The following is a 26,491-nucleotide window of genomic DNA, read 5'->3' on the forward strand; positions in this document are numbered from 1 at the left end:
AAACTAAGTTCGCTACTGAAATTAGAGTGAAGGACAGCTATATGTTTATATATTTAAGTAAGAGGTATCGAACTACTAAATTATCTAAAATTATTTACAAGTTCAATATACAGCTGATGTGATGTATTTGTTCATTGAGGTCTGAAGATGTCATAAACATGCCGAAACATGTTTACTTTAAAGAAAATTGTTGTTCACTTGAAATGTTTAATATCTAAAGTGCTTTTAAAGAAATTGTGGAAATATTATATACGAATTGGCACAAAAATACGAGGGAAGGTCACCCCGTCTGAATTTTAAGCACTTGAGAGTTGAGAAGAAAAACAAAGCCGATTTGGATGTAAATATTTTAAGAAATTGTCAGAAGTTTTTGCAAAGTTTATTATTCATCAAGCGCATTAGCTACTTTCACAATTTCTCAATCTCACCCCCTGTTGGTAGACTCGTTTCAAGAAAAGTTGAGTACAAGTTGAGTGACTAGATAAGTTGAGTTAAAAGGTCTCAAGTTATTTGAATACATATTTGTTTACATATCAAGCCGATCGAGGATTCAACCATCATCAAAATGGTTCAAAGTAATCCAATAAATAAATTCTTTATGTTTTACAATTGGCCATCATCAGGCATCCTTTTTAGACAAAACATTATCACATTAGTTTTTTAAGTTTAGCTTTTTTATTTTATGCATAATATTCAATATTTCATGCTGCATGATTTCATCATATTTGTTCAGTACATAGTTTGATTCGTTTTAATGTGTCATATAAAAAATAATCATGTTAAAAGTTGGACATGAAATGACAAAACATTGGTTCTTGCGGACCATGATTACTTGTAGATTAAGTGCCACGTATCTGCTTAACCAGTGAACCGGTGTGCGTTCAGTTCGGCTTATAAGCGACGGTGTTTGAGCCAAGGCAACATTAATGTCATATGTGATGAAAACTAACACCAAGCTGTAGAAACGTTAGCTACATCGAGTTTGAAAAATCGTTTAGTCCTGAATATTATCACAGATAAAAACACAGTAGCGAAGCCACATGATTTCTATTCCTATGTAATGCAAATATTTCCGTGATCATTCACTGGAAAAACACTAAAGGAATTAACTTTCTGAAGACATAAATAATTTTTCGCTAAAAATTGTTTTGGTCTTGCCTACGTAACAACTGACGGTAATGCGTTCCTTGACCCAATAACTCTTTAAAAAAGCTAATTATTGCAATGGTTTTTAAAGAATTTACTTGACGGTAAAATTCTCTTTTAAATCAAGACAATTATACATATGCAAACTACGACATACCTTGAATACCGATAAAAAAACTCAATAAATCGTAAACAGTAATAAACCAAAACTAAAAATTTTACTAGATAATTACCATCTATAAATGTAAGCATGTGTAAAGTTTCACAGCAACTTAATAAATTGTGTTTGGGTTTGAGTTGCATCTCTGTAACATAAAAGTACTGAGGTCCTTCACAGATCGATAAAAATCATAAATCGAAACCGGAAATTCCAAAACGCAATAATTGATTTAGGTAAATACACAATTTGAAAGAAATGATATTTGAAAAAAACTGGTGTCTCAAAATTATAATCAAACACTTACCCACATCTTTATACAGATCATGGTGAACGATGTTGGGATTGGATGATGTAGACGCTGTTGCTTGAGATTGTATTCTGTTAGGATTCTCATCTTCGTCTGTTTGAAAGCTTGGAGGATTTGACCCATCAGCGTAAGGCTCCATGAGCGCAAAATTGCAAGCGAAGAAAATGTTCTAATTACATTAGTAACTACAAGTTAAAAATCTGAAACACACTCCTCGTATGAAGTGCACTTATTTCCAAACTATCGCGTATGATATCGTCCACTGCTTTTTGAGTTATGTATAAACAAAGCAAAGTAATTGATTGGCTCTGTATTAGACAGGCACAGCCAATTGTATTAAAGTTCTCATGTTGGCTAGACAACGTAATACTTACGTGGTCATTGGTCGCGGCATAAAAAATAAGGTCTTTACAGCCACTCAGCCACTGCATTCATAATTGCTGCTAATAGTCAATTGTATAGTTTGACTAATAGAAACTTGGAACACGGCTTACAGCTGCACGTATTCTGATAAAATATACAATACTGTGTTGTACAGAAATGCCAGGGAGATTTGTTGATTTGGTTTAATCAAACTGCGTACCTCAAAATAGTTGCCATCAACAACTGCTTATATGTACAACAGTTTCGCAATATGTAGCACCACAGTATATAGAACATACAGTAGGGCCACTCCATTGAATTTTTTCGTGCCACACGTATCTTATTTTGCATGTGATTACCATATTGGCAGCCAGTAAATTGCATTGTGTGACCAATACAATTGACGATATGGCATACGGCAGCCAGTTGCACAGCGAAGTGGCCCTACTGTTTATTCCCAACACTGTGGTAGCACTAGGAATTGTTGGAAGTTAAATAAGCAGCTGTCATAACTAACACTCAATAGCGTTTTTTTCTTAACCACAAGTCTTACCTGGGAATTTAAAAGTCAAAATTGATCAAGGGAAATTATTCTGCCATAAATGATATGGCTTTTGATGTTGTAGCTTTATAATACAGGTTTATCACATTGCAAACCACATTCCCAAAAATCAAAACTTTAATACTTATATTGGAGGCAGTGATGGATTTAAACTTTTTTTAACGATACATTGGTTAGAATAACGAACATTTTCATTCATGCAGTATTTAAACGTCACACATGCACATTGCTGCTGGGTTAAAGAAGATAGAAATTATGATATATTGTTTTTAACTACTTACTGATGTTCTCAAATGTTTTCTAATTAAATGACAACTGTTTTCTGTTTTTGATGTAATTTTATAACGAGATTTTTGTAAACTGATTTAAAAAGTACCTATATATCTTCCAAAAAATCTTTCTGAAAATTAAATGCGCATTATCAAGTTAGAGAATTTCAAGCAACTTATCGTCATTAATAAAAAAATTGTCGACTAAATCAATACATTTTTGAATTGTGATCATCACTTTTCTGACATGCAAGCTTCCAAGCTTCAACAGCATGTGCAACAGTAACTTCATCAGGTAAACTCTCCTCAAGATCTTTAATAATTTCACAACCATCTTGTTCAAGCTTTGCATTGATGTACTCTGCTAAACTATATGTTAAGGACAAAAATTGAAATCTTAGTGGTATGAGCTATATAAACATAAGCTTTTTCTAATGAATACAACTACCTTTCTGTTGATACAGTTAAAATAAGCATCATTGACTTATAAAATGACAAAATTTGATTGAAAAATTTTGGAAATGTAAAAAGCAGATGATTGTACAATTCAAACTTTTTTTCATGATTTTGTATTACCCTTTTCCTTTGTGAAAGGACATGTTTCCACACTTTTTAACATTTTTCCGAAAAATAAATACAAAACATTTGCAAATGTTTGTACATTTTCTATCATGACTTGTTTGTTACAATTTTGAAAACGTTTTACGTGGTAAAATAAATTTAGTATCGTTTTCCTTGTATATATAAATGGTTGTATACAACAAGAGTTTTCACGTTAGACAAAGTGGTCAGTTAACGCCTTGAATTCAGAAAATTAAATCGTATTCTCCAAACATGCGTGTATTTTTACCATGATATAGAATTTGAAATAAACTATTCAATGAAACGCTAACAAGTGACATTGGTCCAAACAATAAAAACGATCGACCAACTTTACGATGTAAAAAGTTGGGATATGAAAGAAAGGACATGTAGCAGATGTTAAATAAGCAGCACAACAAATAGTTATGTAGCTAAATAGTTTTACTTACGGCCAGTGCAACTGTTCGTCTTGTGCATTTTTCAAAAAGAGTAAAATAAGTTGCAACAATTCATCAACGAAACGATCAATTTTGATTTTCTGTAAACCACGACTTAATTCAAACTTTATTTCCCTTGTCAGTGCTGTCTTTATCTTATCTGTTACATCGTCAAATGGTTCCTATAGCAATACCACAAAGATTTCAATATTCCCATATCATCCTTTGCCTTATGTTTTACAGTTACGCACTATAGTCCATACAGTTCTTAAATTCCATATCAACATAAATTGTTTTAAAGGGCTGAATATATCCGAAGAATATATCAGAAGAAATATTTTTCATTGATGTAATTATGGTAGTCAATATGAGCTGTAGTTGCTTTATAAGATTAACGATAAATTTTGCTGATTTGAAACAAGTAAAAAGCAGGACTCCCGTGCAAAATAATCATTATGTTTACCTAACTGATATGCTCTTGATTGACATTGGTTTTGTTAGTACCAAAACAAAATATACGTATAAGATTATATCTGTTAGCGCAATTAATACCTTCACATAAGAATTCGTACACGATTTGTACCAAAATATAATCTAGGCCGAACAAACCTGTTTACGTCTAGTCAATATTTTTGCTCTTTCTAATGATAACAATTTCCAAAGCGCAACAACATGTTGAAGCTGACAAATCTGCTCTGCCTAAAATATAATTACAGAAACCCTTATAGTACATGTTAAAAGAATGCAACATACTTTTATGGCTTTCCCTCTTTACACCTTTGTGGCAGAGGAATAGGATAAACACTCATAAGCAAAAGAAAGAGACTACCTTTACAGACAAAAGCCTTGAAACACACAATAAAGACAAGGGCTTAATCCAACATTCAACAAGACCTTATTTGTACGATCGCGCGGAACTACGGCTCTAGGACTTAAGCCCCTCAAATAATAAAAATGGTTGGTTTAAGCCCTCCCAAAAAGAAAAGGCCAAGGAATGCGAGAATAAAAAATATTAATATCTAATTAAAATATCAGAGCTTCAAATTTAAAGAATTAATTTCGGTCAAGCATCATAAACCTGGGCTTTAACAAACTAGTATCGAACGAAATTTCCCTACTTTTTTCTTCTTCTTTTGATTGCAGACAAAGGACAAACCCTTCAAGAATATTGTTAAACGTTTTGTTTGATAAAGAAGATTTTAGCAAGAGAGTTTTCACAAATTTAGCAGGTCATCCGTTTTATTTACACACAGCATAGCTACCTTGCCACTTTTTAAACCGTTTCTAGGATCAATTTTCAATGCTGATTTCATATATTCACTGATAAGCATTCCTGGATTTCCTCCAGCAGACGATAAGAAACCAATGACATTGTGGAGAGATTTAAGAACGTCACAAACATCAGTGAGTTGGTTCAGTTCACTCAAGATCTGATCTTTCACTGGTCGACTAAGTTTAATCTACAAACAGAATTAGAAACCATGGATGTTAGAAAAAATAACGACATTAGAAAAAATGACCAAAATCTTGAAAATAAGATCATTCATACAGAGCAGATTCTATGAAACTCTGAATACATAACAGAAAATATATTTCGTTTTGTTCTTCCTTATCACAATTAAAGTAGCTAAATTAGCTACTTTTCTTATTAAGTGTACCTGAGGGATCTTTTGATTCAACGCTTTAAAAACAGCTCCATCACAAATATCTTTGCTGAACACAAATAATTCAACCTAGAAAAGCAGAAACTGAATTTATATAATCAAACGCAAAAATAGCTGAGAGAACCATAAATTCTCAATCCACATCATTTATATCCTTTTCTGCACAACATGGATAACATGGAACTAACATAAATTCAGGGAACTAACCAAAGATGTAATTCTAGGTTTTCCTCGAATAAATCTGTCGACAAGTTGTCTTTCTAAAGATTTCCAGTTGAACTTCACAACTGTTTCTTCACCTCCTTCACCAACTTTTAGTGAATAATCACAGTGAGCCAGGACCATCGGCAAAAAATCTCTCTCTGGATCATAGGCAACCAAATGCCCCTTAGTAACGTTTAACAGCGATAGCTCCTCTGAACTATAAAGATGTAAAAAATATCAAGCTAACAGAAGGATAGCAATGAAATATGTATTAGGGTGAAAACCTGCTCTATAAGGCAATTTGTGTTTTCAGAATACATAACCAGCCTGAGGAATAAAAGTAGCCCTTTTCTTAAAACATAAAATTAAATGAAGTTCTCACCAGTGATGAATCCTAACAAAATCTTGGAAAGTTTATCTTACTTTTTATCGTCCTTCAACAAGCTTTTACATAGTCCAATAAAATTGTTATGTAAAGACACCATAAAATTTGTCAATGCCAAAGAACACTTTCCAAATCCTTTCCAAGAAGGCAATAACATCGAAATTGGAGTAGCGTTGATAACTTCGTTCTCTCTAATTTCTTTTGAAATTCCGTAATGACCTAACAAGTCAATTAAGTCAACTGCAGTTATTTAAAGAAATCTTGGTAACACAAACAAAGTGATTTCAGATATTACTCAACAGAATGCATTAGTTAACACTTAATTAGGTACTGATTTGTCAACCACTGTTGCTCTCATACATTAAAACAACTGAAGAAAACACATCAGTAAATAAAATAAATAAATTGAAAAATTCACTCTACATAGCATCAAACTTAACTCAACTTTTATTTTGTCACTCACCATCTTGTGGAATAGATGATCTAATGATTTTCCAAGCCATATTGAAACTGTTGATTAATGACTTCACATGCTGTTTTATGTCAGGGGCTACAAACGAAAAGGAAAAAAATCAAATTTAAGGACTATTTCTTTGCCATGAAAAAGTATTTAATTGATCAAAATGTGAGACAAATAAACAAAAACCAATTTTCAAAAGTTATGAATAATTTCAATACTATTCCATAAATCTTGACGTCTTAGCTATATATCTGACTAAGAGAACATTTGTCTATTTAACAGACCCTAGATGCAAGCTACGAAGAAAGATGAATAATCTTGACAAAAATATGTTACAGCAGAAAAGGAACACGCATAACAATTCTTGGTATTTTTAAATGCAAGACGTCAATACAATGGAAAACTTTTGTTTGATTAATACTGACAATATGAATACTTGTTTAACAAGACATGCTATATACAGAGCATCCACTAACATCACAAATCAAAAGTTATTTAATTTCATAAGATGCATTAACCATAGAACAACAAGAACCATAGCTATTCTACAGCAGTAATGCAATTTACTGCAGCAAATCAGACACGCGTTTTAACAAAAACAGTGTATAGCTGTACCTCTTTTATATAAGTCTCCAATGGTGTATTTTTCAGCTTCGTTTCGATCTAAGCAACGATGAAACTTTTCAAAAAGAAAACGTTGCAACTTTATAATATCCGGAAGATACTGTAAGGCACGAAGATGACATTCCTGGAAAAACAAAAAGTATAGAAGTTTGTACAATGTATATTTTAAAATCTTTAACTAGGGATCCTGGGCCAGGGTAAACTCTCAATTTAGCTTAGATTAAAAAAGTAAAGTGGTAACAAAAAGTCCTTGTTGTAGACTGATTTTGAAAAGTCCGGAACAAATCATAACATATTTAACAAAATGTCTATTTTCATTAAATATTTTCTGCATTTTAGTTTTTATATTTTAACAATAAATTAATTGCTCTTAGAATAGCTATTTACACGTTAAAAAGCACCATGCATTTAATTTTAAATCTGTCTTGTTCAGTAGCCTGCAATAACTGTAATTCTTATAAAAAAGTAGCTACACCTAGCTAAATATAAAGTTTTAAGAAAGATCAAAATTTAAAAATGTGAGTAACAGATTAGAGACGTTTGCACATTACATTTAAAATCATTGTAAAGGAAATTAAGCATAACCTTTTTTAAAAATTCATCAAGTACTTCACACTTGTCTGTTGGCACTGTGACACCTTGAGAATATTCTTGGTATTTGAAGGACAAATGTTCAATTGTGATTTTCTTACGATTTCTCCAAAGTGCTGGACATGAAGGATCGAGTTTTGTAACGACATTGGAGCTTGGTTCATCTAATTCGTTGATCAATTTCATTAGCCGATTATTTCCTGGAAAAAGTGATGGAAAAATATTTTAACCAATTATCTAACTCTATGTTTTGAAGAGCCTGCATTATACTTTAGCATAAAAATATACGAATAGAAAGTAAAACGTAGCCAAACTGCCAAACGGCAAATTGTCATTAAATTTTACAATAACTTTGTTCTCATAATGGACGTTTTACAAAATGAATTTCTTTGATTTAATTTGCAAACTTTTTATGAAGAAGCAAAACAGGAAAAACTTATTGAAATATATAATTCTGAACATAAAATTTTATACAGCACATCTAATTGCTTAGACACTGATGATAAAAAACAAGACTAAAAGTATTAATAGAAGTGTCACAGTGTCGTGACTGCATTTTATTTGAAATTTCAACATCATCTTGTTACGATTCCATGGGAATTTCGCTTCATTTTTCATTCTAGAGATATTGATCGTGTTTTCATAGAAAATAATGATGCTCATCATAATGCAAGATATTGATCGTGTTTTCATAGCAAATAATGATGCTCATCATAATGCAAGATATTGATCGTGTTTTCATAGAAAATAATGATGCTCATCATAATGCAAGATATTGATCGTGTTTTCATAGAAAATAATGATGCTCATCATAATGCTCGCTTCATTTTTCTTTCTAGAGATATTGACCGTGTTTTCATAGAAAATAATGATGCTCATCATAATGCTCGCTTCATTTTTCTATCTAGAGATATTGATCGTGTTTTCATAGAAAATAATGATACTCATCATAATGCTCGCTTCATTTTTCTATCTAGAGATATTGATCGTGTTTTCATAGAAAATTATGATGCTCATCATAATGCTCGCTTCATTTTTCTTTCTAGAGATATTGATCGTGTTTTCATAGAAAATAATGATACTCATCATAATGCTCGCTTCATTTTTCTATCTAGAGATATTGATCGTGTTTTCATAGAAAATAATGATGCTCATCATAATGCTCGCTTCATTTTTCTTTCTAGAGATATTGATCGTGTTTTCATAGAAAATAATGATGCTCATCATAATGCAAGATATTGATCGTGTTTTCATAGAAAATAATGATACTCATCATAATGCAAGATATTGATCGTGTTTTCATAGAAAATAATGATGCTCATCATAATGCTCGCTTCATTTTTCTTTCTAGAGATATTGACCGTGTTTTTATAGAAAATGATGATGCTCATCATAATGCTCGCTTCATTTTTCTATCTAGAGATATTGATCGTGTTTTCATAGAAAATAATGATACTCATCATAATGCTCGCTTCATTTTTCTATCTAGAGATATTGATCGTGTTTTCATAGAAAATAATGATGCTCATCATAATGCTCGCTTCATTTTTCTATCTAGAGATATTGATCGTGTTTTCATAGAAAATTATGATGCTCATCATAATGCTCGCTTCATTTTTCTTTCTAGAGATATTGATCGTGTTTTCATAGAAAATAATGATACTCATCATAATGCTCGCTTCATTTTTCTATCTAGAGATATTGATCGTGTTTTCATAGAAAATAATGATGCTCATCATAATGCTCGCTTCATTTTTCTTTCTAGAGATATTGATCGTGTTTTCATAGAAAATAATGATGCTCATCATAATGCAAGATATTGATCGTGTTTTCATAGAAAATAATGATACTCATCATAATGCAAGATATTGATCGTGTTTTCATAGAAAATAATGATGCTCATCATAATGCTCGCTTCATTTTTCTTTCTAGAGATATTGACCGTGTTTTTATAGAAAATGATGATGCTCATCATAATGCTCGCTTCATTTTTCTATCTAGAGATATTGATCGTGTTTTCATAGAAAATAATGATACTCATCATAATGCTCGCTTCATTTTTCTATCTAGAGATATTGATCGTGTTTTCATAGAAAATAATGATGCTCATCATAATGCTCGCTTCATTTTTCTTTCTAGAGATATTGATCGTGTTTTCATAGAAAATAATGATACTCATCATAATGCTCGCTTCACTTTTCTATCTAGAGATATTGATCGTGTTTTCATAGAAAATAATGATGCTCATCATAATGCTCGCTTCATTTTTCTTTCTAGAGATATTGATCGTGTTTTCATAGAAAATAATGATGCTCATCATAATGCAAGATATTGATCGTGTTTTCATAGAAAATAATGATGCTCATCATAATGCAAGATATTGATCGTGTTTTCATAGAAAATAATGATGCTCATCATAATGCTCGCTTCAATTTTCTATCTAGAGATATTGATCGTGTTTTCATAGAAAATAATGATGCTCATCATAATGCTCGCTTCATTTTTCTATCTAGAGATATTGACCGTGTTTTCATAGAAAATAATGATGCTCATCATAATGCTCGCTTCATTTTTCTATCTAGAGATATTGACCGTGTTTTCATAGAAAATAATGATGCTCATCATAATGCTCGCTTCATTTTTCTATCTAGAGATATTGACCGTGTTTTCATAGAAAATAATGATGCTCATCATAATGCTCGCTTCATTTTTCTTTCTAGAGATATTGACCGTGTTTTCATAGAAAATAATGATACTCATTATAATGCTCGCTTCATTTTTCTTTCTAGAGATATTGACCGTGTTTTCATAGAAAATAATGATGCTCATCATAATGCTCGCTTCATTTTTCTTTCTAGAGATATTGACCGTGCTTTCATAGAAAATAATGATGCTCATCATAATGCTCGCTTCATTTTTCTATCTAGAGATATTGACCGTGTTTTCATAGAAAATAATGATACTCATTATAATGCTCGCTTCATTTTTCTTTCTAGAGATATTGACCGTGTTTTCATAGAAAATAATGATGCTCCTCATAATGCTCGCTTCATTTTTCTATCTAGAGATATTGACCATGTTTTCATAGAAAATAATGATGCTCATCATAATGCAAGATATTGATCGTGTTTTCATAGAAAATAATGATGCTCATCATAATGAAAGATATTGATCGTGTTTTCATAGAAAATAATGATGCTCATCATAATGCTCGCTTCAATTTTCTATCTAGAGATATTGATCGTGTTTTCATAGAAAATAATGATGCTCATCATAATGCTCGCTTCATTTTTCTTTCTAGAGATATTGACCGTGTTTTCATAGAAAATAATGATACTCATTATAATGCTCGCTTCATTTTTCTTTCTAGAGATATTGACCGTGTTTTCATAGAAAATAATGATGCTCATCATAATGCTCGCTTCATTTTTCTTTCTAGAGATATTGACCGTGTTTTCATAGAAAATAATGATGCTCATCATAATGCTCGCTTCATTTTTCTATCTAGAGATATTGATCGTGTTTTCATAGAAAATAATGATACTCATCATAATGCTCGCTTCATTTTTCTATCTAGAGATATTGATCGTGTTTTCATAGAAAATAATGATGCTCATCATAATGCTCGCTTCATTTTTCTTTCTAGAGATATTGATCGTGTTTTCATAGAAAATAATGATACTCATCATAATGCTCGCTTCATTTTTCTATCTAGAGATATTGATCGTGTTTTCATAGAAAATAATGATGCTCATCATAATGCTCGCTTCATTTTTCTTTCTAGAGATATTGATCGTGTTTTCATAGAAAATAATGATGCTCATCATAATGCAAGATATTGATCGTGTTTTCATAGAAAATAATGATGCTCATCATAATGCAAGATATTGATCGTGTTTTCATAGAAAATAATGATGCTCATCATAATGCTCGCTTCAATTTTCTATCTAGAGATATTGATCGTGTTTTCATAGAAAATAATGATGCTCATCATAATGCTCGCTTCATTTTTCTATCTAGAGATATTGACCGTGTTTTCATAGAAAATAATGATGCTCATCATAATGCTCGCTTCATTTTTCTATCTAGAGATATTGACCGTGTTTTCATAGAAAATAATGATGCTCATCATAATGCTCGCTTCATTTTTCTATCTAGAGATATTGACCGTGTTTTCATAGAAAATAATGATGCTCATCATAATGCTCGCTTCATTTTTCTATCTAGAGATATTGACCGTGCTTTCATAGAAAATAATGATGCTCATCATAATGCTCGCTTCATTTTTCTTTCTAGAGATATTGACCGTGTTTTCATAGAAAATAATGATGCTCATCATAATGCTCGCTTCATTTTTCTTTCTAGAGATATTGACCGTGCTTTCATAGAAAATAATGATGCTCATCATAATGCTCGCTTCATTTTTCTATCTAGAGATATTGACCGTGTTTTCATAGAAAATAATGATACTCATTATAATGCTCGCTTCATTTTTCTTTCTAGAGATATTGACCGTGTTTTCATAGAAAATAATGATGCTCATCATAATGCTCGCTTCATTTTTCTTTCTAGAGATATTGACCGTGCTTTCATAGAAAATAATGATGCTCATCATAATGCTCGCTTCATTTTTCTATCTAGAGATATTGACCGTGTTTTCATAGAAAATAATGATACTCATTATAATGCTCGCTTCATTTTTCTTTCTAGAGATATTGACCGTGTTTTCATAGAAAATAATGATGCTCCTCATAATGCTCGCTTCATTTTTCTATCTAGAGATATTGACCATGTTTTCATAGAAAATAATGATGCTCATCATAATGCAAGATATTGATCGTGTTTTCATAGAAAATAATGATGCTCATCATAATGAAAGATATTGATCGTGTTTTCATAGAAAATAATGATGCTCATCATAATGCTCGCTTCAATTTTCTATCTAGAGATATTGATCGTGTTTTCATAGAAAATAATGATGCTCATCATAATGCTCGCTTCATTTTTCTTTCTAGAGATATTGACCGTGTTTTCATAGAAAATAATGATACTCATTATAATGCTCGCTTCATTTTTCTTTCTAGAGATATTGACCGTGTTTTCATAGAAAATAATGATGCTCATCATAATGCTCGCTTCATTTTTCTTTCTAGAGATATTGACCGTGTTTTCATAGAAAATAATGATGCTCATCATAATGCTCGCTTCATTTTTCTATCTAGAGATATTGATCGTGTTTTCATAGAAAATAATGATACTCATCATAATGCTCGCTTCATTTTTCTATCTAGAGATATTGATCGTGTTTTCATAGAAAATAATGATGCTCATCATAATGCTCGCTTCATTTTTCTTTCTAGAGATATTGATCGTGTTTTCATAGAAAATAATGATACTCATCATAATGCTCGCTTCATTTTTCTATCTAGAGATATTGATCGTGTTTTCATAGAAAATAATGATGCTCATCATAATGCTCGCTTTTTTTCTTTCTAGAGATATTGATCGTGTTTTCATAGAAAATAATGATGCTCATCATAATGCAAGATATTGATCGTGTTTTCATAGAAAATAATGATGCTCATCATAATGCAAGATATTGATCGTGTTTTCATAGAAAATAATGATGCTCATCATAATGCTCGCTTCAATTTTCTATCTAGAGATATTGATCGTGTTTTCATAGAAAATAATGATGCTCATCATAATGCTCGCTTCATTTTTCTATCTAGAGATATTGACCGTGTTTTCATAGAAAATAATGATGCTCATCATAATGCTCGCTTCATTTTTCTATCTAGAGATATTGACCGTGTTTTCATAGAAAATAATGATGCTCATCATAATGCTCGCTTCATTTTTCTATCTAGAGATATTGACTGTGTTTTCATAGAAAATAATGATGCTCATCATAATGCTCGCTTCATTTTTCTATCTAGAGATATTGACCGTGCTTTCATAGAAAATAATGATGCTCATCATAATGCTCGCTTCATTTTTCTTTCTAGAGATATTGACCGTGTTTTCATAGAAAATAATGATGCTCATCATAATGCTCGCTTCATTTTTCTTTCTAGAGATATTGACCGTGCTTTCATAGAAAATAATGATGCTCATCATAATGCTCGCTTCATTTTTCTATCTAGAGATATTGACCGTGTTTTCATAGAAAATAATGATACTCATTATAATGCTCGCTTCATTTTTCTTTCTAGAGATATTGACCGTGTTTTCATAGAAAATAATGATGCTCCTCATAATGCTCGCTTCATTTTTCTATCTAGAGATATTGACCGTGTTTTCATAGAAAATAATGATGCTCATCATAATGCTCGCTTCATTTTTCTATCTAGAGATATTGACCGTGTTTTCATAGAAAATAATGATGCTCATCATAATGCTCGCTTCATTTTTCTATCTAGAGATATTGACCGTGTTTTCATAGAAAATAATGATGCTCATCATAATGCTCGCTTCATTTTTCTATCTAGAGATATTGATCGTGTTTTCATAGAAAATAATGATGCTCATCATAAAGCTCGCTTCATTTTTCTATCTAGAGATATTGATCGTGTTTTCATAGAAAATAATGATGCTCATCATAATGCTCACTTCATTTTTCTTTCTAGAGATATTGATCGTGTTTTCATAGAAAATAATGATACTCATCATAATGCTCGCTTCATTTTTCTATCTAGAGATATTGACCGTGTTTTCATAGAAAATAATGATGCTCATCATAATGCGAAGTAATGTTACCCGACTATATTTTTTATTTACATTGTTGAACATATGAAGAAAGAATTTTTTTCTAAATTGAAGCTGCTTTCTATAAAACATATTCAGAAAGATTAAAAACCGGCTTTCAAGGTTCTTCTTACCCAGTCGTTCATCGCTGACCATTTTACCTAAGGCATCTTGCAACAACTGAGAAACAACCTTAAAAAGAAAATATGTTACTGTAACACAAATTGTTTAATATTTATTAAATACCAAAACGCAAAAAACTACAATATCACCAGTATAAGATGATCATTTTCAGATTATCTGTTGTTTTTTTTTTCATTTTGTTTACTTGCTGGGGTATTGGTTAGTAAAAAAACACACGATAACTTACCGATAGAACAGGATTAAGGTAGGTAATCATAAATGCATCTTCCCAAGCTTGTCTTGACACTTTACTGCGCAAATCAGTTTGAAAAGCATTGATATTTCCTAACGATGGAAAATGTAGACAAAAATTATCACCGATCCAAACGTTTGGACAAAAAAGATTTTTTGTGATCAATAAACAATTGGATTTCTAAATGGATAGCCGAGGGTTGAGGGGTTTGGGTCGAGTCATTATGCATTCAAAAAGCAACAATCTAAAAACTACTGAAATATTTTGAAATCAAGGTTGCTTCCCAGGATTGAAACTGAATTGGATGGAATTTATAATTTTGAATATAATGTTGCCAGTTGGTACGTTATAAAATATTGTATATTTTCCTTCTCGAATTTAGTGGCGACCAACCAAAGTACTGATATTTCTGTTACTTCGCAATGAACGTTTTGTTTATTACAATTCAGTACACAACGTGGTCGCTGGTCATAAAACTTCTAAAATCATGCATGAGTAACGTGGTGAAAATATTTCTTTTAATGATCTCCGAAAACAGTAGAAAAGAAAGAAACTAAATTTTAGATAATATAATAGAAAATCAAAATACGATAAATCGTCAGATGACTGACTTGGGAAATTTTAATGTACACTTTAAAAATTGTTAAAAAATTTTATTGATGGTATGCTGCTGCAAAACAAAATCAGCAAATGCGTTTAAAAAGGTATGTTTTACATGTTTATCTGTTAAATTTTAACAGCCAGTGTAAACTGTTTTCTAATTTGTGACACAGCTTTTAATTTTTCACCAAAAAATTTAGGCCCATTTATAATAACAAGAAAAGAAACAAACCATGATTATTTTTTACGATTTCTACAAAAATCAGATGGATGATCATAGCAGCTTGTTCAATATTTGTACCAACAAATCTTGCAATGCAACGTAGATCATTTTCTATATGATCTTTTATGAATTGAACAACGTTATTAACAGGTGGTTTGATAATAGCTGAAATATTCTAAAAAATTATAATCATAGAAAAGGTATAGCATTTGAAAGTTTCAGCATTAATCTTAAGCTACAATAATGAAAAGCTTGGCTAGAAAAAAGCTTAAACTAAAAATGTGTTAGAATAAGCTAGAACACTAATTCATGTTCTAATGATTCTCATGTTCTAATAATGGCTTTGGACTACAAGCCATTGAATCGAGTTGCTCTCGAAATTTTAAATCTTGAGCCGTGTTAGAAATTAGAAGGTAGATAAAATATGTCGTAAAATCACATTTATTCAGTTTGCTTAGATATGAATTGAAATAAAATCAATTGAAGTTGGCATCAACTTTAACACACAGTAATGACTAATGAATCTGTGAAGGATAAAATTCATTCATTTACACTTACCTGAATTTGATCGGGAGTTGTTCCTAACAACATAGCCACATGTGTCAAACAACGTAAAACACAACACGATAATGGGTTCAAATTTCTTTGTGCACTTGGAGGTTTATCCTGTGCACGTCCTAGAATGTGACCAGTACTACTTCGATCTACCCTAAAGGAGATATGGAAACGTAAAATACGAGCAAACAACGACAAAAAAAATCATTATTTTAAAACTATCATTAGTAAAATAATACGATTAAAGCTAGATTTTAAACCCGATTGTACCAATTAAAGGCAGAAAAAAGGTAAAAAAGGACAAACAACACATGTCAAGCTTTTTATGTTAGTTCTAAGATTCTTACGAAATACAAAACAAATTTATGCAAGCATGCAAAGACTAACCTCGATGCCTGTCTATTATCAGCTGCTAGCCTATGATTTAACCCTCCTATAGGAACACCACAAGTTGGGCAATTATACGCTTGATTTGGACGTCCACACTGCATTGATTGAAAAAATAACAGCGTTTAAAATGTAGAAACACAAAATGTGTTGCAATTTTCAATATTTGCCTTTGCATAAACATTTTACATAAAGGTAAAACCAGCAGCACATCCAAAAAAAAAATAATTGCGCACAAAAACATACTTATGTTAAAAGAAACTTACTTCAGTAATGACATAAAGATGTCCGTTAATGCATTCTGGAGTGGTAAAAAAAAACAAAAGTGTACATAATACCGCCATAGGTTAAGTATTAAGGCATCTTATGCAGAGTCAATCTCTATAACTTACCATACCACGTGCCTTGGGTAACGCCCATGACCTCGGGACTATCATCTTGAGGCATGGTTGGAATGAACGCACTCTTAGAAAGGAATTTCATAAATAAAAAACTGTCATCTGTCTTACTAATTATTTCACGTCATTTCTGACAATAATCAATACTAAGTTGTACATCTATGTTAAATAAAGTGCTTTTAGTGACGGAAATTACTGCCACTAAGGTTGTTGAACAACACCAACATTCCTTCTCAAAACTCTATTGGAAAATCTACTCTATACAGTCATGAAAAGATACTCCCGAATTAAATTAAAATAGAACTAATTAACCATTTAAGTTGGTCACTGTTATGTTTATATTTACGATTATATAAATAAATATTGTAAACACATACCCTCATTGATCCTGGATTGAATGCAAGATTTGAGAAGGGAGCCAAAAGTTGAATATTTGGAAAGCAACTCATAACAACAAGGAAATGAATCAAGATTTCATTTAAACGTCTATCATTTAAAGTTTGGCCACTGTGTAGCTGAAGTACTTGCTGATGAGAACTGTTGTCAAAATTCACCAAGAGATTCTTCGCAAGAGGTAGCTTAAAGAGATTTAAATTGAAATGGTTTGAGTGTTAAGCATAGTGTTCAAAAATCAGTTCATATTCTAAATACAATTACAACATTTCCAAAAATTAATTGTGCACTTCCCAAAAAAATGCATGATCGATAATACTTAAATTATACTCAGAATATAAAAAAGAACTGCTCAAGATTTATCTTTTAATATTTGATAGTAATGAATAGTGCAAGTGCAACAAATGCCAACCTGTAACCAAAGCACAACAAGCAATGAAGAATCCACTAGTTACTACATTTTTATTTTTTGTATAGTGCAAGTGATATCTAATGTTTTGGCATTTTGTTTCACTGTAACCCTATGAAACTAAATACTTTTGGATAGTAATTTAAACTGCCTGTATATAAGATTCCAAAGCATTATTTCTGCACACAAAATACCTGAGTTGCTAAAACCTGACATCCAGTAAGATATTCATCGAGTTGTTCCACAATCTAAATATAAAATTATATTAATCGTTCATACGAACATAATAACAAAAAAAGTAATTTTTTATAGTATAAATAATGTTTCCTGACCAACACTCTTTACAGAATACATTCACATATGACGATGTATTTTTCAAGATATTCAACAAATATGTTCATATATTTTTCCGTAATGATGATACAAAATCTTTTATGAAATTTGCAATTGGTAGATTTATGGACAGAAAACAAATTTCTCGATCTAAAATATCGACTATATTTGATTCGATTCGTAAACGTAAAGTAAGTAAGACCAAGAAGTAAGAAATCATCTCCCGAATTACAGAGAAGGTCAGGGGGGAGAAAATCCTGCTACACAGTCTTTGATAAAGTGCAATAAATATACCTTTGAAGGAACCCGATCTTCTTCGTTTTCAGTGGAAAAGTTGGTCATTACTTCGCAATAAACTGCAAGTAGAATATAACAGGACCGGGCACGATCATCACAGGACAAGTTCTAAAAGGAATAAAGTATAACAAGTTTGTAACGTTACTATGGCTGATTTGACTAACTGCATTTCTCTCAAAGAAGAAAAATCATAAAGATCTTAAATTCAGCAGGTGATTGCAACTCCAAACAAGTATAGGGCATAAATATTTTCAAGGATCAAGTTTCTTCATTGATATTATGATACAAAATCACGCTCCTTTACTTTTGAAACTGCTTCGAAACGTATCAGAAAGCATGCAACTTCAACATTGTAATGGTGGCCTTGTACATAAGCGTGCTTTATCTAAGCATATCATATGATAAATTGCTAATTTGAATGTGAAGATCAAATATTTGACATCATTAATAATACAATTTATTTCAAGAATAAAACAAACCACACAAGTACGTATAAACTAGCTAGTAACTGAACAAGTGGTTACCTCAGATTGTGGAGGCAAAATCCATTTCAATTCTTTGATCTTACATCTTTCTCTAACTCCATCGAAACCATTTTCATCATTATGAACCAACTGTTTTAGTAGGAATAACTGAAGAGCATATTCATTCTCACATAAATGTTTAGCTGCTTGGATGCATTTTCGAAGTTCCGCATTGCTCTTTAAGTTTTCGGAAAGATCGTCATTGAAATATGCAGGAAGCTCACTAAACGCAGCCCGAATTGCAGCAACATCTTTAAGGCTGTTAATGTCCAGGTTTTTGTAGGTACGAAAATTCCCCAGTATTCTATCAAGGATTCTGCACAACATGTTTATTTCAACACTGCCTTCAGTTTGTTTTGCTTTTAATAATTTCCCTGTTTCAACATCCTAAATAAAGATAAAACCAATAGCTATAATTATGCACTTTTTTAAAATTCAACTCGAATTTTTACTTTATCTTAAAAACTAAACACACTTTACTACAAAACAAACGATTTATAAGTGAATTATGTCTTTAACAACAAAGGAATAAAAGCACCCAAAATTTTGCAAAATGATTTTATAAAAACGTAATTTACCTCGATACAATGAACAAACAACACGCAAACGTTTATCAAATGTTCCTTGTTGGTAGATAAACCTTGAGCACGACAGAGATATTCTTCCAAATACGTACAAACTTCTTTTTCCCTTAAAAAAGCATTTTATTAATACAACACAATACAATAATTTTTTGATAGCAACAACGCAAATTGATCTGTTCTGCTAGAATGTTGACCGTTTCTTCGTGAAAAACCTAAATTCCCCGCATTTTTTTGTAAGTTATCGTAACTCGCCAATCGAAAAAAATTGCTTTGCCAAAAAATTATTGAATAAAAATTCAAAAACACTTCATTATAATAAAGATGACTTGCGATGAAGCAAGAGCTTACAATGTACAAGTAGATAGAAAGGTTACCACTGAAACGCATTTCCGCATGACATCGCCATTACTCGGCAAAATAGTGCTCGAACTTTAGCATAAATAACACTAATCACTAATTTTCCTTGCAGAAACACAAACAAAAATGACGTTTCTCATTTAATGTACCAAAATTTCAATTAAAATCAAAATTAATCAAAATTTTAGCAACTAAAACGTAGTGGAATTATTTGATTTTCTCAGCATCAACATACCTTCCTTTGATTGCAAGAAGTTGTTGTAAAATGTATGATCTTATAACTGGAGTTACATCAATGCTGTGACCATCGAAAGGAGAAAAATCTTCTGTGAATTTTTCATCGTTTATCACATAAGCAATGAATTTTTTTACAAGTTCATCTTGTGGTAAATCATCGCCAAAGCAATAAACAGAGACAAAATTCATGAAAAATGGTTTGCAACGATTACGAAAACTTCTCCACAACTCCAACGAAAGCCTAAATAAATACAGTACTTGTAAATGGAAAATTTTACTTTTTAAATTATATGTTTATCAAATCTAGCTGTTTAAGAAAGTCTATTATCAATCTAAAAGTTCTTTTAAATAAAACTATAAATTAAAAAGCAATATTTTCATTTCATAAGCACATATATAAAAGCAAAAACGATTCATTCAAGTGGCGAATGAACGTTAATTTTCTGGACAAGACGCCATAATTTATGACCAAACGTTTACACCATACATTAAATACACACATGTCTTCTTTGATTGTAAAGCTTTGAATACAAAATAGTTACCTCATTGTTTCATTAATTTGCAATTGAAAATCATTGCCAACATCGTGTCTACATGCAGGACATACGTCATGATCGTTAAGCCAATTGGTTATGCAAGATAAACAAAACACGTGACGACATGGTAGCTGTACAGGATCTTGAAGTGATCTCTTGCAAATGGCGCATTCGTCATCAAATCTAACATTATAATAATTCACTAAGTATAACATAAATGAACATACAACTAAGGTTCCATGTTAAGGAAATCTTTAATGCGCAGATAAATTGTAACAAAATGTGTTGCTATGATACAAAATTTATTATTGAATGCATTGTATTTTAACACAAAAACTTGAAACAGTAAAAGTATATTGTTGGGTTTGTTTTTCAAAATTAATGCCACAATGTAGGAGATCAACATGCATTTTATGAAAATTATGATCATTACCACAAATGTTAATAACCGTGACTCTTTATCGGTATACTTACTTGACAATTCGTTTATGCAAATCTTCACTACTGTCTTCCAAAAATCTTTCAATAACAACTACAGTACGTAGTGAGGTTAAGTTGGGAGTTTCACCTAATGCCTAGAAAAGAAAATAGGCGCTAAAGGAAATCCATTGAAGTCTGCTGTTGAAAATCAGTGGCTTTGCTTTTTCAAATTCGTAACCTTTACAACTTGGTTATTGAACTTAACATGATGCATAAAATACAACTGGACACAAGTTTATTGACAGTCCAGGTGTATCAGTAAAGCTGTGTCTTACTCGACCGTACTGCATAGCAAAAAAATTCAAAATGATTTAATACAAAAACGCCTTTTTTAAAAGGCGTTTCCATTCAACGGAAATGAAGTATGCATGTAAGCTAATACGTGAAAACTTTACCTTTAACAATTTCAAAGCATTACGACCATCATCAGTATGATTTAACTCCTCAGGTGGAAAAGTGTGTTCAATAAACATACGCACAACATCCAAACGTGTGAACATGATCCTTTGTATAAAACACGTAAGAACGGAATGTAACTTTTAGTAGGTGTTAAAAATTAATGTCTAAAACATAGAGTTCATAGCGACCTAATGAAGGATATTTTGAACATTTTTCTTTGTACTCTACCACATTTTTTGGACAAACAAATATACATGAAAGATTTTCATGTGTGTATAAAAATTCTTTAATAAAACATAATGTATCAGCTTACTTGATTATTGCTATGATATCATGCACTATGTTTGTACTCAGTCTCCTTTTCTCATAGCCATGATATCATAAACACAATTCTTTGCATCTTTTATCCAAAGATCAATTCACACTTACCAACAAACTTTCAAAATCTGCTCAGATTTTTCTGACAAAAGAGGAACAACATTTTTTGAGTTCCCACTGTCCGTTATTGACGATTTCATAACCTGAATGATTGGACGTAGACATTGAACTTGATTACACCACGTCTTTCGTTTACGAAGACTCGTAAAATTATTTAAACTAGGCTCCAGTTCTTCTAGACAACACTGAAGTGCTACTGCATCTAGGCACTAAAATGGTGGGAGAAAGTATACCATTGTACAAAGTTTTTTAGTCAAATGCTACTGTTTTGAATACTTGTAATGAAGTGAAGATAAAGTATTAAAATTCGCTGTACATGCTTTGACAAAACAAAAATCGGTGGGTAGAGTATAAAATTACATATCACGTCTATACTTCTATAGCAACAATATTCTACAAATCAACAGGTAATTAACTTTGTGAATTACCAATTCTGAATCATTAATTGGTAATGGAGACTCCATAAGTTTTTCTACCACTTGAGGAAATGCATGAACAAGTTCAGAGAAATTCAGCAAACGTGATTGAATCGTTGAATAGGCAAAATGAATGAGAGGAATGTCCAGGTGAAATTCATCGTTTTCATGAAAACTTTGGTGTATTTGCCAAGACGTCGCAAATACAGCGTCGTATATCAACTAACAAAATAAAAATATAACATTTGTTTAAACGTGTATACGTCCATTTCTATAAATGTTGATTTACAACTATCGGTGACCAAAACGTACGTTGCTCTTACAATTGTGCTTTGAACGCATTGGCCAGCACATTAAATATTTAAACTTAACAAACCTTTAGCTCATTTTTAACAATTGGCTTATACATCATATGTAAAAAGTCATTTAAATAACAATTCGCTGCTTCTTCCTTGATATCCGGATCTTCAAATGCCAATTTCTTCAATCTTCCCAAAGGAGAAGCATCAAAAACATTTCTTAATGACGTCAATCTGTTTGTAATAACTCCTGAAATGCAACAAAAGTATATGTTGAAAGAAAGAACAATTGTTCTAATCAATTTTAAAATTTGATCGTTAATATATTCTCAGAGACTAACCATACAAACAGAGTACATCAAATTATTATAAATTAATAAAAACAGTTTTTAAATATTGAAAAAAAGGTGAACAATTGAATTTAAAATGCTTAAAGTATAATATAAACATTCCTTTTAACTCAAACAATGTGTGATGAGTAATTTATTTTCTCTATTTTGAGCTCACAGAAATCGCAAGGCTCGTTGTGTTTACTGAGTGGGAAGCATTGAAAGTTTACATTCTTCAAATGGTTTGAATCTGGGTTGGTTGTCCATATTAATTTAATTTATATAAACATCTTCCAATTTTTATATTCAAAAATTTACTTATAATCATCTCATGGTTCGGTTGTCTCTACGAAAAAAAAGTTTAAAACAATAAATATTTTTTCAAATATAACAAAAACCTGGAAGATCTTTATATAAACTAAATCAATATGAGTTAACATTCCATCTTACAGGTGACAACCACTTTCTGAAAATTTGAACAAGATGCAAAAGTTAAGATTAAGTGGTAGGTATATTAGGTATACAATGGAAAATATAACTATTATATTTAAAAACGCTTACAATTCATGTGATTGATGATTAATCACATCTATTGCAAAGCAATTATGAAACTCTTTGTGATTACTCCGCTTTGCAGTAGCTGTTTGCCAGGAAAAACGGGCATTTCAGACCCATAATCACACATGACCACGTATGAGCACCGTTTGTTCGTGCAACATCATGTCTATTTTAGATTCCTTTTACTTTTATATACATTCCAGTCTTCCAAATGTTAAAATTATTTTACTTTAAAGATTTTAATTTAATTTAAAATTCTCATGTTTATGTAAATTTCTCATACGTGATAACTTGTTCGTGAGGAATTTATGTAAATTTATTGCGCAAACCCTAGTTACGCAAAGTTTTTTCCAATTAAAATTTTATATTTTTGTTAAATTTTAAAAAACTACAGCGGTCACTGAACGAGCAACCTAGAACTAAATAGCCCGGCGCTCGCTTAATCGAAGCAAACCAAACTGCCGTAGAACATAGAGGAAAACACAATAAAATTTCTACATACCCTCCACTTGCAACAAAAGAACGTGAACAATGTCTTTAATTATCCAGGAGAATGGAAATTTTCCTTCAAAAGGATGTCCAACTCCACTGCTCAACACAGTAGCTCGTTCTCGTAGCCTGCCGGATACAGGTGAAATGAATGATTCATAGGTTTTTGCCGTAAGGTTGTCTTCCTTTAACATTTCAAGCCATAACTTTCGTTTCCAAGTGTTTTCTTCAAGAAGCAAGTTGAGGTTTTTATTACGATCACAATACGCAATAACTTCGGACAAAATAGGAGACACAATTGACGATAATTTTTGCCATAAAGCTTTCCTAAATGTGCCAGTTTCCTGCAGATGTCCCTGACATAGCGCTTCCTCTTGAAGCGAAAGCCTTTGATCATCAAAGCATCTTTCATCCCGCTCGCGGAGCAGTTTATACATACGAACAACAAGAATGCTTGATAGGTCTAACAGAAACAAAAAATGTATCTCGTATATGCGTATGTCCCGCAGTAAATTTCTGCCACTAAAAGGAAAAATACAAAATTGTTAGAAACCTGTTTCATCTCCATCTTCGGCAGGTAAGCAATTCAGTATTATCTCAATTCGTTTTGTGGCTCTCAAGACGTCATTTCATTCGTCAAAGACTCTCGCAGCAGCAGTTTGCATGCAGTTCCTCAGCAAGACTGTGGGACGTATATTTTCTTCGTAGAAATTCTCCTCAATATTCTATATAATCAAATAATGATAAAGAAAATTTTTAATCAAAGAGATAGAAAACTGCTGAGGAAGGTTGATAAATTTGTTTATTTTGTAAAAAAATCACGGTATCTTTTATTTTCAGAAAAATGCCTCATTTTTATCTATATTGAGCTTTAAATAGATCAACCAATCTTTAAATAGATCACTTTCGATGAATTAAATGTAATAAAATGTAGTAAAAATTGGCCATTAGTATAATATATACGTAAAGATCGTCTATTTCTTGTTGAAGGCTACCGATTAGCCTGCTCGCAGCCTGAATTTCCTCACTAGCTACCTAGTTTGCACACTTAGTTCCAAGACCTATAAATGCATGAGAGTATAAAACAACATTTTTATTGAACCTTGTCAGGTTAGTCTTACCTGCACATCACTGTCTGTCGGTGATTCAAGGTCATCATTTAGTGATAGCCGTATGTCTCCGAGATCAAGATTTTTATTTGAGGAAACATTTAAATTAAAAAGATCACTAACAGATCGATTAACAAGTTGTTCAATTTGCGGTAACTTTTCATTTGCCTCATATGGATCAGCACTGGATCGGGGTACAATATCTGAGAAAACATGATACAGCCATTAAGTTCTGTAAGCGATATTACAGCAGCAGCGTTATGAAACAATCCTCCCCACTAAAATTTATAGTTTTGACCTTCTATACAGTGGTCCGTGCTACAATATATGAGAAAACATGATAGAGCCATTGAGTTCTGTAAGCGATATTTCAGCAGCAGCGTTAATAAACAACCCCTCCCCCACCCCACTATAGTTTCGAGAAATTGCTACAATATCTAAGTAAACAAGACACAGCCATTAAGTTCTGTAACCGATATTTCAGCAGCAGCGTTATTAAACTTCCCCTCCCCACCCCATTAATAGTTACAGTTTTGACCTTCTATACAGTGGTCAGTGCTACAATAGGGAGTTTTAGCAAGAGTACGACTACGACTACGAGTACGAAATTTGACCGTGTAAGAGAATGGCACGAGAAAGTTTGTTGTCGTTGTCGCATCGTCAAAATTTTGCTTTAGTTGTAAACAATAGAACGAGCCTTTTTATTGTGTTAAACACAGAGGTTTGCGAAGCAGCTACGGCTCAATTTTTCAATAATGATATCAAAGAATCGATAATACTGGTTTTACAAGAATATAGGACTCTTTAGACTGAAAAATCTTCACTATTTTAAGTTTTATGTACGATATATTTGTACTATTTTATTGTTTGTTTACCTTTCACTTTGCGTACGAAATACATGAAAGTTTTGCAGGTCATATTTTCCTTTCTAATGAACATCTGCGCTCAAAAAGGATTCTAAATTAAAGCCTGGATGCTCGAAAATAGTACTGTAAACTAATTTCTTACAGAATGAAGACATATACCTACTTTCTTTGCTTAAAAAGACATCGTAGTCGCGACTACGAATTTTCTACAAAACATCGTACTCAGATTGATGACGGCTACGTGTTTTTGTAGTCGCTACATTGTTTTCGCGCCAAAATGACGTAAATCGTACTCGTACTCGTACTCGTAGGCTCTGCTAAAACTCCCTAATATATGAGAAAACATGATAGAGCCATTGAGTTCTGTAAGCGATATTTCAGCAGCAGCGTTATTAAAC

The 26,491-nt window shown here is 31.8% G+C and overlaps 2 protein-coding genes across 2 annotated transcripts in view; both read right to left on the reverse strand.

Annotated features, from left to right (window-relative positions):
* LOC124454935 (E3 ubiquitin-protein ligase rnf213-alpha-like) overlaps nt 1–1,875 on the reverse strand; it is a 76,966-nt gene extending 75,091 nt beyond the window's left edge. Inside the window, exon 1 of the mRNA XM_047005688.1 lies at nt 1,611–1,875. Within this exon, the coding sequence (XP_046861644.1) occupies nt 1,611–1,752 (142 nt within the window). The 5' untranslated portion in view covers nt 1,753–1,875. The remainder of the gene's footprint in view (nt 1–1,610) is intronic.
* An 807-nt stretch (nt 1,876–2,682) lies between these two features.
* Nucleotides 2,683–26,491, reverse strand: part of LOC124454086 (E3 ubiquitin-protein ligase RNF213-like) — a 49,885-nt gene continuing 26,076 nt past the window's right edge. The window contains exons 17-30 of the mRNA XM_047004895.1: nt 16,259–16,409; nt 15,710–15,875; nt 14,872–14,969; nt 14,636–14,693; nt 7,749–7,954; nt 7,155–7,287; nt 6,543–6,629; nt 6,118–6,298; nt 5,698–5,911; nt 5,485–5,559; nt 5,089–5,286; nt 4,436–4,525; nt 3,839–4,008; nt 2,683–3,176 (exon numbers count right to left, since the gene is read on the reverse strand). Of these exons, the coding sequence (XP_046860851.1) occupies nt 3,017–3,176; nt 3,839–4,008; nt 4,436–4,525; nt 5,089–5,286; nt 5,485–5,559; nt 5,698–5,911; nt 6,118–6,298; nt 6,543–6,629; nt 7,155–7,287; nt 7,749–7,954; nt 14,636–14,693; nt 14,872–14,969; nt 15,710–15,875; nt 16,259–16,409 (1,987 nt within the window). The 3' untranslated portion in view covers nt 2,683–3,016. The remainder of the gene's footprint in view (nt 3,177–3,838; nt 4,009–4,435; nt 4,526–5,088; nt 5,287–5,484; nt 5,560–5,697; nt 5,912–6,117; nt 6,299–6,542; nt 6,630–7,154; nt 7,288–7,748; nt 7,955–14,635; nt 14,694–14,871; nt 14,970–15,709; nt 15,876–16,258; nt 16,410–26,491) is intronic.

The sequence above is a fragment of the Xenia sp. Carnegie-2017 genome, unplaced genomic scaffold (assembly GCF_021976095.1).
Source record: "Xenia sp. Carnegie-2017 unplaced genomic scaffold, XeniaSp_v1 HiC_scaffold_3, whole genome shotgun sequence".
Lineage (NCBI taxonomy): Eukaryota > Metazoa > Cnidaria > Anthozoa > Malacalcyonacea > Xeniidae > Xenia > Xenia sp. Carnegie-2017.